The sequence below is a fragment of the Leiobunum rupestre genome, chromosome 4 (genome assembly GCF_980474605.1).
Source record: "Leiobunum rupestre chromosome 4, qqLeiRupe1.1.hap1, whole genome shotgun sequence".
NCBI classification, from domain to species: domain Eukaryota; kingdom Metazoa; phylum Arthropoda; class Arachnida; order Opiliones; family Sclerosomatidae; genus Leiobunum; species Leiobunum rupestre.
The window spans coordinates 45,566,941-45,580,229 of NC_143387.1; the positions used below are offsets into that span (position 1 = coordinate 45,566,941).

Below are 13,289 nucleotides of genomic sequence, written 5' to 3' on the forward strand. Positions count from 1 at the left end.
GACTTTAAACTGACCATATTAAAAGATAATTTCCTTAAATTAACTCGCCAACCCCAAAAGTGAAAGTTGAGTGAGCACCCGGGCCAATAATTTATTGATGTAGTCTTTACCTGATTTGGCTCGTTCATCCTTAATGGAAACTCCCGAGACCCGATACAGAGAACGATGTAAAAAAGCTACAGTTTTTATTTTAAGAGTTGGAAAGTAAGTGCTGTAAGGTTTAGAGGTGGGCAAAACAGATAAATTAACTGCCAAAATATCGATTAACCATAAAAATTGCGGTTAACTGTTTATTTATAGATATTATCCACGGATAGAAAGGGATTTAACATGCAAAACATAATTTTATTTTTCGGATAATCGTCGTAAAAATGAATAAGTTAATAATTCTTATCCAAACGGCGACCTCTAGTAAGGTTTCATCATGGATAGTAGATTTTAGAGGATCGGTAAAAAGCCTGGTTTTTAGCCCCCGTAAACCAATCACACTAACAATTGTAAGGGAGTCGGCCAAGGTTATTTGAAAAAAAAACAAGTATCGCTAAGAGTGGACGATACTGTTCGAAAAAAGAAAAAAGATAAACACGAAGTACATTTTTACGCCAAAAGGTATTTTTTCACGTTTTTATAGATTAAATATGATATACTAAATATCAGTTGATAGTTTTTATTGAATTAAAAAACCAAAATTAAAAATTACTAAAATATAAAGCGCAAAAAATTACGTAACAATATCAACCGCATTAGATTACCATTTTGAAATTTTAAGATCACGCGGTACAAAAGACCTTGCAAGACTCCCTCGGAGTCTCTTGAGCTGATTGATACGCGGGGAGAAATAAAATGCACTGTGGAAGCTAGGAGCAACAAACACAACACCCCACACAAGGAGAACGCAACCCGTCAAAAGTCGTGGATTTTCTTGCCTACATATTTCATTGGTTAGACGCTTTAGCGCCTGCTGCCGTCGGAAGGGGAAATTTAGGAAATTGTCTTCCCCCCCGCCCGTAAAACGTTCAGCGTAAAGGCTCGTGACGCTCGTCCAATGAAATTCATACACAACCCTTCGTTAGCGTGTTTAAAGGCTAGCTGCGTTCTCCTTGTGTTTGTTGCTCCTAGGTGGAAGGGTATCGAAAACCTGTCCTCACCATTTACTGTCCATGGTTTCATGACCCAAGCCGGTAAAATAAACTGTTAAAAATAAGAGGCTTAACTGGTTTCAATATAATAACTTCATAGTGTACAGATATGCAAATAACATGTTTACAACTAATTTAGACTTTGTAAATTATTTTTATAGAGAACCCGCAAAATTTTAAGGACACGTGTTTTCCCAAATGCAAAGCAGACTGCGTGTAAGTTCAGTTGAAAAACAGTTATATTAATTTTACAAATTATATGATTTTATAACAATTTTATTTAGCATGGAAACATACGATATAGAGTTGCGTTTAAAATCACACCATAATTATGAAGTAAATAAAATCATCTTCGTAAATATTTATCATAATTTTAATTTGAAATTTTGCCGAAAAGGAGGTGAAAAGACTTAACGTTTCGTGGACATATGCGAAGCAAAAAGGGTACGAAACATTTAATCCGCTAATTTATTTCTATCGAACCCTAATGACAATTTTATCCGAAGGTTGCTAAGCAGTAAAATAGTGCTATCGTACAAGACGCCTGAAGTTACTTCGTACGTTTTAAACCCAATTTTCCAGGTTAGCAACCGTATTTTAAGTCTAAAATAGAAGATACTTGAAAAGTAATTTTTAATTAGAGACTCATTTCTTTTACAGGGAATTGAAGTGTTTGGTTGCTTAGGAGGATATCTGGGAATGTGGCTTGGCGTTTCCCTCACATCTATCGGAAACTACGCTAGAATAGTTCTCCATAACGCAAAATATGGAAAGTGGAAGTTTAGAAACTGAAATAATAGCTTTGACTGCTCTTAAACTCACCTCACAATTTGACGAATTTCTTACTACGACTCTAGTGAGAGTCTCCTTTAAACCCTATTATAAAAAACATATTTAAGAAATATACAGTGGTCTTAGGAACCTGAATCTAAAATCTTATCTTTCATGAAAAAATTAATTGAATTATCTTTGTATAAAATAGCGAAAATAGTTGTATCTTAGGGCTCGGGGTTTTCTGGTAGCTTTTTTTTTTAAATTGAGTTAAAAAATAAATTAGCGTATAATAATTTACCGAAGTGTTTTAGGTAGACACGGTAACCATACATGTATTTTTGGTTGTGTTGAAGAAACGGCATGGTTCTTGTTCTTTGGAATACGCGAGCTGGTACTCCTTTAATGGACGACACCTTATGGTACGGTTGGAAAGCCTCATAATATTAATCAGCTATAGCAAAAACACGAGAACCACCAATGGTCTAGAGAGTGAGGAGTAAAAACGCGAACAAGTAAAGAGACCAAGAAGTGGGGGAGAAAACTAAGCTTTATTGGGGAAAAATATAATATAATATTAATACAGTCAAATACATTAATGATACTTTTACTGGTGAGACACCGGATGGTAAATGAACTGTTGAAAACAAGTGTCATCTGCAGTACCATCATCTATACCTTTCTTGAAAGTTCAAGAAGCAGCTTATAATTACGTTGAAATTTCACCTTATTTAAAAATTTACGTTTCATTAACACGGAGAAGATTAATTGAAAAAATTAAAATATTTTCACTTAAAGATCTAATTTTCGAATAAACTTTCTATATCTTATTTACGTATAATGGTTAACAAATCCCCGAGCCCTACTCTTACCATTCATAGTTTTAATCATCTATTTCAGTTAGAATTGTATCATAATATCATTTTTTTTCGGTCTTGTTAGTTTAAAGGGAATATAGCCTCCAGTATTCCTATCGTTCCAATTTTTCTGCTACCCCTTGATGCATTTCAGGCACGGCATAGTGGATTGTAGCGGAAGTTATCTTTAAAAACGTTGGATTTTCAAGGTTATATTTCCTTTAAGCCAATAAATTTTACGGTTAAAATAAAATAAAATTTGTTTAAGACGATTTATTCGGTTTCGTCTCTAGAGGGTATTATAAATTGTACAAAAATATAAAAATATGGAAATCAATCAAACGTATCGGTTTGAAACATTGCAATTGAAATAATAAAAATCATTAAAATTGTATTTTAGAAATGTCTGTTAAAATTGTTATGTTATTTAAATAAACGCTCAGTACAGTGTGTTTAGCTTTGTACAAGTGAGATATGGTGGTTTCACGCGGCTCTGAGGTACCTGATTGGTTACCATTTCACCTATTTTTTGTACTATATACTTCCTCCAGTCGCGAAGCCGCACAATTGTTAAACGTTTAACTTTGGATAAAACCTCTTTTAACGTTGGATAAAACCTCTTTTAGTGTTGGATAAAGCCTCTTTTAACGTTGGATAAAGCCTCTTTTAACGTTGGATAAAACCTCTTTTAGTGTTGGATAAAGCCTCTTTTAACGTTGGATAAAACATCTTTTAACGTTGGATAAAACCTCTTTTAGTGTTGGATAAAGCCTCTTTTAACGTTGGATAAAACCTCTTTTAGTGTTGGATAAATCCTCTTTTAACGTTGGATAAAACCTCTTTTAGTGTTGGATAAAGCCTCTTTTAACGTTGGATAAAACCTCTTTTAGTGTTGGATAAAGCCTCTTTTAACGTTGGATAAAGCCTCTTTTAACGTTGGATAAAACCTCTTTTAGTGTTGGATAAAGCCTCTTTTAATGTTGGATAAAACATCTTTTAACGTTGGATAAAACCTTTTTTAACGTTGGATAAAACCTTTTATAGTTGCATAATACCTCTTTAGTAATGGATAAAACCTCTTTTAGTGTTGGATAAAACCTCTTTTAGTGTTGAATAAAACCTCTTTTAACGTTGGATAAAACCTCTTTTACTGTTGGATAAAACCTCTTTTAATTTTGGATAAAACCGCTTTTAGTGTTAGATAAAACCTCTTTTAGTGTTGGATAAAACCTCTTTTAGTGTTGGATAAAACCTCTTTTAGTTTTGGATAAAGCCTCTTTTAACGTTGGATAAAACCTCTTTTATTGTTGGATAAAACCTCTTTTAGTGTTGGATAAAACCTCTTTTAGTGTTGGATAAAACCTCTTTTAGTGTTGGATAAAACCTCTTTTAGTGTTGGATAAAACCTCTTTTAGAGTTGGATAAATTATGTTATAATGATGTATAAAAGCTGTTTTAGAGTGGGATAAAAATTGTTTTAGTATTATACAAAAGGTGTTTTGATCTTGGATAAAAAAAATTTTTGTGTTATATAAAATATATGTTAACGAAATTGGATACCGGCTTTAAATTATTGTAGTGCACTGTAAACTGTGACAGAATTATCGAATCTCGAGCACGACTCCCTTGGAACGCTCGCAACACGATTTCTGAACGGAAAATATCCTCTCAGTTTATCAGTATCCTTATCGCAATGCTATAAAAAATAACCTACACCAAGCCGCTGCCTCCATCTATTTTTGATTTTACGCTTTAAATTTTTATTTTAAAACTCTTAAAACTTTACGATAAAACGTTTTATATGGATAGTTTAGACTTAAAGGGACTTTCAAGGTAGGTGTGAGGTTTCGGAAGTCGATTCAAAAACGTCACTGAAACGTTATCAGAGTGTAACTTTGTAAATGCGATGAACGGCGACCGAATGGCGTATTTTAAATGGACTTAACCCCCCCCCCCCCACCGCTCTCCCTTGAAAGTGCCTTTAAGAAAAATAATATTATTGAAGTTAGTTTATTTGATCACTTAACTACGTCAAGTTTTAAACACATTAAAAGGTTAAGTTCAGTGGAGGCTTTGCCCCGTAGGCTTAGGTCTAGTGGCCTGGAACTAGGCAAAAGGTACGGGAGCCCAAGACGAGGCTAGATGAATGTAATGGGGACCTAATAACAGTGGCGTCGCCAGGGTTTCAATTTTGGGGGGCCATTCTGGGCCAACGTAGTTATAATATATAACTCCTTTATTCCTTAAATAATTATATGCGGTGACAGGTGGTGATAAACTTCTTCAACTACTTACGATTTTTATGTGAAATGATTTACATTTAAATGAAAAACAATTTAATTTTTTTATTAAAATATACATTTTGTATATCAATTAGTTTAAATTATATTTAGATGTTTGCACTTCATCCATCGTCAATATAATTGTTTTATTTGTAAACATATTTAATGAGAGTGAGAAATTTGTGAGTGGAGGAATTTAACCCGTCTAGAGTGCTCGGATGCGAATTCGTCAATTACGCAGTCGATGCAAATATTACAAGATTCCTCTTTTTCGATTGCTATGAGAGCTAAAGATGAAAGTCGAACTCTCATAGTGTTTCTTAAGTGACTTTTAACCCGTTTAAAAGTGAAAATGAGTGTTCACAGACAACAGGAAGTGATAGAGAAATTTGTAACATTCTACAAAGATCGGGAAAAAGATTTTTCGGTAGCGTGTTCGGAAGATCTAATATAGAACCTGGTAGAGCATTTTCTTCTATTTTTCTCAAATAGTTCTTGGCAACTAATATCTCAGCCTCAGAAACTTACATATTGTAATGTGCACAGAATCCGCGGAGTCTTTCGTAAGACAAAAATCTTTCCGAGTCTTGGCCCAAAAGAGGAGGCGTCATCGCGCTTATTCCTTCCAAAACTTCGGCGTTTTGTCCACCAATAAATCTCCGTTCCATTTCATTTATTATTCTATCCAATGAAGCGTAGTAGATTCCAATTCTTAAAGTTTGGTTTGATTCATCCGTCCGTTGTCCAGTTAGATCCGTTATCACAAAACTACTCATCGACTTGGGTAAAGTTTTTTACTTGCTGTTGCCACAGGAACTATCTCCGATTCGAAATCCACCTCGATATCGAGATCCCCCGCTAGCTTTTTCGCTTCGTGAAGAAGATTTTTATACGCATCCTCATTTCGAAATCCTCTTAGAGTATCTATCACTGCTTGCACCGCCATAATAGCTTGGGATAGGTCAAGATTGTTTGATTGAAGTTGACTATTTAAAAGTTCAGTGATAAAGAGTATTTTCTCAAAAAGTAATTATAGTGGAAAACTTTCGAAGAAAAGTGTATAATCCGAAAGCCTTACATCGCTCGGAGTCATCCTTTGGATCCTCCAAATACTGCAACAAAGCCAGGTACGTTTTCTTAACTGCCTTAATCGGCCTAATTTGGCATGCCCAGCGTGTATTTCTAAGAGCTTGAAGTTCAGTACAGCCTAATTGTAATTCTTGCTGGATTTCTCGAAATTTCCTATGTGCTATGATTGAAATTGAGAAATAAGAATGTACGCTGTTTAAAAGATCAAAAAAATCCTTGGCTTCTTGAATGTGTCAACTAAAACCAAGTTGAGTCGATGCGCGTAACAATGGACGTAAATCGCCATTGGGTGGTCTTCTTTAAATTGCGTTTGTACCCCTTTACAATTACCGCTCATGACGCTAGCACCAACGTATCCTTTGCCCACGCAAATGGCGGAATCACAGCCGTACTTTGATGTTCTATCACAAATGGATTTTTTAATCCAGCCGCTGATAAGTCTTGGACTTCTTGAAAGCGCAGAAATCGTTCGACAATTTTACCATAAGAAAAATAACGAACGCAGAAGCTCATTTGTTCGAGTTTACTAATATCCCGTGTGTCATCACACATAATTGAATACAATTGAGCTTCTTTAATTTCGGCAAACAATTTTGTCAGATATAATACTAGCAGAAACTTCAATTAAGTCATTTTGACTAGATAGCGACAAATATGAAGCGTTCCCTGGGATGTAGTCTAAGAGTGTCTCGCCAAACAGACCATCAAACTTTGAAAACGTTTTAAGAATTTCCAGAAAATTTCCTCTATAATAATAATCAGCTAGGCTAATACCCAAGGCACCACCCTAGGCCTAAGTCATCGAGCGACTTTTAAAGCCTTTAATTCAGGTGGCCGGGTTACAATGCGTAGGAGGGTGGTGGAAAGCCCTGCAAGCCACGCGAGCCAACAGCTCCCTACACTAACTATTACCGTCAGAGAGTCAAGAGATACATCGTGTCCACGTTGGTCTATTCCTTGTCTAGCAGTTAAAAGTATTATTTCAATGACTCTTCGAAGGTACGAACGGTTCTTCAATATTTGCTGCAAATTGCGGTAACCGTTTGTGTGACTACCGATCCCGACTTAAGAGTTTCCTGGAATCCTGTCCATCTCTCCAATCAAATGCGCCTGTGCAGTTTCGCGCTCTTTGAATTTTTCTATGGCTCGTTTCCAGTTTCTCTTTCCAATTGACTGAAATGTTTCCTCCTGTTTACCGAAATTAGTTTTAAAATGCCTGCACGCTAAACAAAATGCTGCATCTTGGCTTTTGAAATATTCCAACCATTTAAAATTTTTATACCAGGAACCGTTGAAAGATCTTTTTCGCTTGCCGAATTCACAGAAATAGAATTGGTTTTCGAGGATCCTCATATGGAGATTTACTTAAATCTTTCAATTCACTCGCTGCCTTGCACTGTCCCGAAACACTGGTGTCCGTTTCGATAACACAATCATTACCATCCTCGAATATTTCACCGTTACCAATTTCCCCAACAGAACCCACCTCATCATTCTCATTCTGATTATTAATAGGGTTAAACGATTCAACTTTCGGTTTTAGAACTACGAACTTATCCATGACTTCCTAATTAATAAATTTGTTCGGGTTAGGATTTTTTCCTTTTTCGAAAAAACTAGTGTCACCGTCACCGTACAGTGTCATATTAAATTATTTTGTCTAGAAATGCGAAGGATTACCTGGAATTTTAGTAGATAATAAGATTATTTCATGAAGCGAGTTACGCGAATCCCAAATGTGTATTTGGACTAAACTAAATGGTTCAGAATTTAGTAACACCATGAATGAATATATTAAAATAGAGTCAGTGATTATTTATTTTGATATACGATCAGGGCCCCCACTCAAATTGTTTTTTATTGAAAAAATAATATATTTCTAAAAATATAGGACTTTATAGGACTATTTTTGAAACAATTTAACCATTTTATCACAAAAGTCAGAAATGGTCGGTCGCGAGTTGTCGGTAAAAAAAACCCATCGTTTTCCACCTTTACTTTAGTCACAGCTGACAGTCGGACTTCCTATAAGATATATTTTTGCGACATCGTACCTATGGCCAAATCTATGCTGCGTTCAGTGAGAAACCGCTCCGTTCTTTGAAAAACTTATAATTTTACTGAGAGGCGGGATTTGAAATGGGCGAAATATCAAAAATATAGGATTTTATATGTTATGAATAAACATGATATTTTTTTCGAAAACTTAATTACGACCAATGTAATGTTTTCACTAACGACGTAAGTGCAATTTTTTCCTTCGCGTTCACTACTTCACTAAATATTTTTTAAATTAACTAGAATTCGATGTACTTTCAGACCGTCGCAGATATATCTGCTTGTTGTTTGTTGGGGAATTGTTTTATTGGAGTTCTGTTACAACCTGCAGTGTGCATTGCCATGTAGCTCCGCCGAATAACAAATAATACAGAACTTATTCCCAAGATTTAAAATACCTCAACGAGCTTTCAATTCTAAAAAATATTCTACGATAGGCTGTGGTAGGCCTAACCGTTAACGCCGGTAGCAACGTTATTCTACTTAGTATAAAGGGTTAAGTTTTATTCTTACCTTGAAGGCTTATCCTCCAAATTAATATAATTAATATGAAAAACCGAAAACTTTTATCCCTTATCAGAGATAATTTAAACTCGTACCCTAGATTCGAAATCACTCTCTCAGGCGTTGCCGATAGCGTTTACCCACTTCCCGCTGGAACTCAGAAAAAATTCGCTCCATGGTTTGCGCCTTACCGCAGCCGATGGAGCCCGATTTTTCTGAGGTCACGTGCCGGAAAAGGGTAAACGCTTCGTAACAAAACCGTCAATGGGAAAGCTCTCAGTATTCGAATCTAGGGTACGAGTTTAAATTATCTTTGCCCCTATCCATGGAAGAAGGTGCGAAGCGACACAAAGCGCTATCGAGAGCAAGTTAAAATCAGGGTTGCCGACCGTAAACCGTTTTTTCCCGCGAAGTTGAAGACGGAATCATGCGGAAATATAAGAAACCCGGAACGTTAAACAATAATGTTTTCGACAGCTGTTTCTTTTTTATTCAGCTTTCTGGTGTACATATAAACCTACAATAGATTTAGCATTTTTTGATCGTGCAGGTATACCAAAGTATGCTTGTAGTAGTGTATACACACTTTTGCCAGAATTGAAGATAACGTACTCTAATGACGACCTACTTTTTGGGTGGGCCCTGGAAAAAAATTTGGGGGGAGGGGGCAATTTTGAATTTGATATGATTTCCGGTCGCTAAGTCACAAGTTTCCCCTTGTACACCTGATTTCCGGTCTCCAAGTCACCAGTGTCGAGTGAAAGATCAGATTTCCGGTTTCATGTTCTCCATTCTCCATAGTAATAGTAAGTCTTCGATCTGAGCTCTAAAAGTTGGAGAAGACATAATAAATCACCATGTATTTTGGTCTCTTAGTATGATCAAAATATGACCCTAGTCCTCTTCACGTACAGTGTCGGCTGATGCCGCAGTGTCGTACAGTTAGGGTGTTACAAATTTCAACGATATCTAGTTCGACGTTACATTTACCGGCCTCGATATCCCAATATCATTTCTTTCTTAGCCCAAGGAGTTAATCATTTTTCCATTAAAGGAGAACGGCCAAGCTTTTCCAAATATGGCCTATTTTCCGTATCAAAAGATTAACAAGACGTTCAATATACTAAGACATACCTTTTTTATATTGAAAAAATAGCTTTTGGCCCAAAAAGTTGAAACGAAAAGTAATGCCAGGTGTTTGGGTTGGAATTTTCGCCGCCATCTTAGGGGCTGCCGCCAGCGCCCCTAACCCCGTATGAGCGATTTGCGAACTATCCCAACTTTTAAAATCGCGCAATTTAGGCTTAGGTCTCTTATAACTGAAACGCGCCGCGCGTGCAAAACAAATTTTTCGCGTCTTCAGCAGCGCGCGCTTTTACATTGTTTTTCTGTCTCACCGACTTCTCACCAGGTGTCGCGGCGGACGCGCGCTTGTCGATTTCCCGAAATTTCTTTATTTTATTAAAAACTAACCACTCAATATTTTTTGATGCGGCTATCTAATTGGTTAAAGCTTGACCGTTCCCCTTTAAGTGGTTTTTCGCGATTTTCTACTTTAAATCTCCTTACTTTTTTAAATTACGACCGACTTGGTTGAAAATTATATTTTTAGTTAGCACTGATCTTTTCTGAACTACGTTTTCGGTTTCATTAGGAAATTTTAAATTTAAGTGAGATTTCTGGCCAATTCGCGGGACCTAATAACCCGCTTACGCACTATTGTGATATTTGAATTTCGTACTAAATGATACAGGCGTCATCTACCTACAAAAACATGGCTACCTTAATTCCAAAACCAGGTAACTTAAAAAAATTCGGTTTGTCTAAAAATTAATTTAACAAATAAGTGTGATCAGAAGTAAAAAATAAGAGTGACACTGATCGAAGGAATCTTCGATGCTTTCAAAGTACGACTAGAAGTAACAAATAAGTGTAAATACAATTATGTGTAACCGTGGATATATATTGGTTGTGATACCGGCGATGCTGGTGGCTGTGAATAGCTCAAACAAACTTATCACATTAGGAGGATTGTGTGTATTGAAGAACTGAATCTTAATTGGTTGAGCTGAAAAACTGTAATTTTAAGTTGTGGTAACTTGTTGTTTAAGTAACAGCACGAGTGTTTAGAAGCGTAAAAACTGGGTTAAATTGAAATGCGTTTAAGCCTTTCATAATTCGGCGGTTATATTACAAGGAGAGACCGACTTCACGGAAACTCAGGACACACGAAAATAAACTTTTGCGTGAGACAATACTCATATTAGGTACCTTTTGTAGTCAGCAAAATGTTTTAACATTCTTATCGCAGTGATTTTTATTTCCTATAGAACGTCTACTTCTAGAACACTTTCCTTAACCTCTATTATTACAGATTACCAATTTGTCAAAGCGTATAGTTGCGTTGTATACGGTTGTTTAAGTTATTTCTAAATTAGTAACGAAAAAAGTCCAATAACAGCAATAATTTTTCGTGTTTTTATTTTTCTTAAAGAACATAAGCGTGATTCGTAATTTTCAATGTAAAAATTCGCAAAAATACAGCAAATTAAAAAAAATGGATAAAAAATAACACGAAATTGTACGTTTTAGGAATAAGTTTAAGAAACTTACGGATGCCGTACATAAAATATAATAATAAAAAGCTAGTGGGTGGTCGTACAGTAATCTCCGTTAAGAAGTAACGAAGTTTTAAGAACCAGGTACTTCGTTGAGGGATCAGCTTCTCTCGTAAAATTTGAGTGGTAAGACAAAGATGTCGATTTAAAACTTAAACCGTTCTTTCAAGTGCAGTCGAATTTCTCCGTGTATCCTCCAGCGTGGCCATGTGAATCCTCTCGGGGTTTCGAGGACAGTAGCTTGGAGTATGCGCCTTTTCCCTCGTAGCTCCGCAAAAGTGACAGACATGACTGGCCAGAACGGGGCAAGTAACGTCCCCAGTTATCGGATTCCTCAGCTGATGAGTCTCGGCAAATTCGGAAGTCTCTCGCCGGAGACGACAAAAACCACATTTCTCTATTGAAGGATTGCTTAGTCCCATCTTACCGCTGTTCACCATACCTGTTAAATAAAAGACCAATTGCGAAAACACTTTAAAACAGTATTTCAATAACATTTGAGTTCATATTTTTGAAGCGTACCAGCTTTGATAAGATGTTTAATCTCTTCGAGTTGTTCAAATCGGCCCCACGGATAATCCTCCGTCATGAACGGAACTCGAACATCCCCGTTTCGAGGCGGTGGTCTAATTTTGTTCCTGACAAGGTCAGCGCTCGGCCAAAGACAATCGGTGGCCCTGAGGCACGTCTGCTGATAATCTGAAACCAAAGGTATCGACGACTCCTTTTGATCGGCAACGCTCTTGTCGCTGGATAGCGGAGAAGAAATGAGAAGCCCCAGATCTATGTTTTGCGGCGTCGGATATTGCGGAAGAATTAAGGGCGATGGAAGTCCAGATGACAACAAAGAATCTAAGAACGCGAGAGACGGTGCCGGGAGACCAGACGCCAGCAAGGAACTCAACCCTGTCAAAGGCGAAGGAAGGCTACTCGAAGACAAATACTCCGAAGGAGACGACTGGGATGGGTAACTTAGGTCTGACGCCAACCAAGGTCGAAAGAGAGCTACCGCGGAAGGCGAAGAAAGTTCGGGTGAAAACAACAACCCCGATGGTGACATCAAAGAAGACCGCGTTACTAGTGGGCCTGCTCGTAGTCCGTTGGAGTCAGGTTTGGACTCCCATACGTCCGGCCTTCTGCGGAACCTGTTTATACCAGATTGACACGGGTCTGTTGATAGGACTTCATTCCTCTTGGTGATTGCCCGTCTGTCTTTCGAAAAGTTTAAACGCTGTTCGACAGAATTTTGTCGCATACACGTAGCTGCCACATCAAAGTGCCGCCTGTCTTCGAAGGAATTCGATTGGTCACCTACGGAAAATTCATACACCGTAAGTAATTTTAAATATCAATCTTGGACTACAGGGATTCCCAGATAATAGAAAACTTCGTCATTTCAGGAATAAAATGGAATTATTTTAAATTAATTAAAAATAGTGGTACAGTTTTCATTGCACATTTTATTAATTTGAACTAAATAACTTTACTAGTTATGATAATTGTTAAATTAAATTAACTTAAAATTAAATTATTAACCTACTGGCGTAGTGCGCAAACGTCTCGTGGTACTGCTGCAAATCAAGGTTACTTGACAAAACCATAATTTCCTTACACGACGACAACGATAAGACGCAAATTAATCCGCTCTGACTTAACCAACTAATTTTAAATCCGAGAAATATCAATCTCTCAACGACGTCCAGGTATTTACAAATGCAGAACCGCTTCTAGTTCACTTGCATTTTATATTTTTATTCTCAGAACATTATTTTGTTACTTTTTTATAAATGTTTTTAATTTCACATTTTTAGCCAATATAAAGGTTGAACTTCGACGTTTTTTACGTCACTGAGTCAATGAACGTAATTGGCGATTGTTTCATCGAAAATCACCCCTTTGTAGATGCCCCCCTGGTCTACATTTGTAGACCGCCTACACTCGTATTGCTCTATTTTTTAATGAAAGTATTGA

At 36.7% G+C, this 13,289-nt stretch overlaps 1 protein-coding gene across 1 annotated transcript in view; it reads right to left on the reverse strand.

Moving 5' to 3' along the window:
- Positions 1-13,049, reverse strand: part of LOC149947957 (uncharacterized) — a 534,917-nt gene extending 521,868 nt beyond the window's left edge. The window contains exons 1-2 of the mRNA XM_090170996.1: positions 12,859-13,049; positions 11,841-12,629 (exon numbers count right to left, since the gene is read on the reverse strand). Of these exons, the coding sequence (XP_090027122.1) occupies positions 11,841-12,629; positions 12,859-12,919 (850 nt within the window). The 5' untranslated portion in view covers positions 12,920-13,049. The remainder of the gene's footprint in view (positions 1-11,840; positions 12,630-12,858) is intronic.
- Positions 13,050-13,289: the final 240 nt, after the last annotated feature.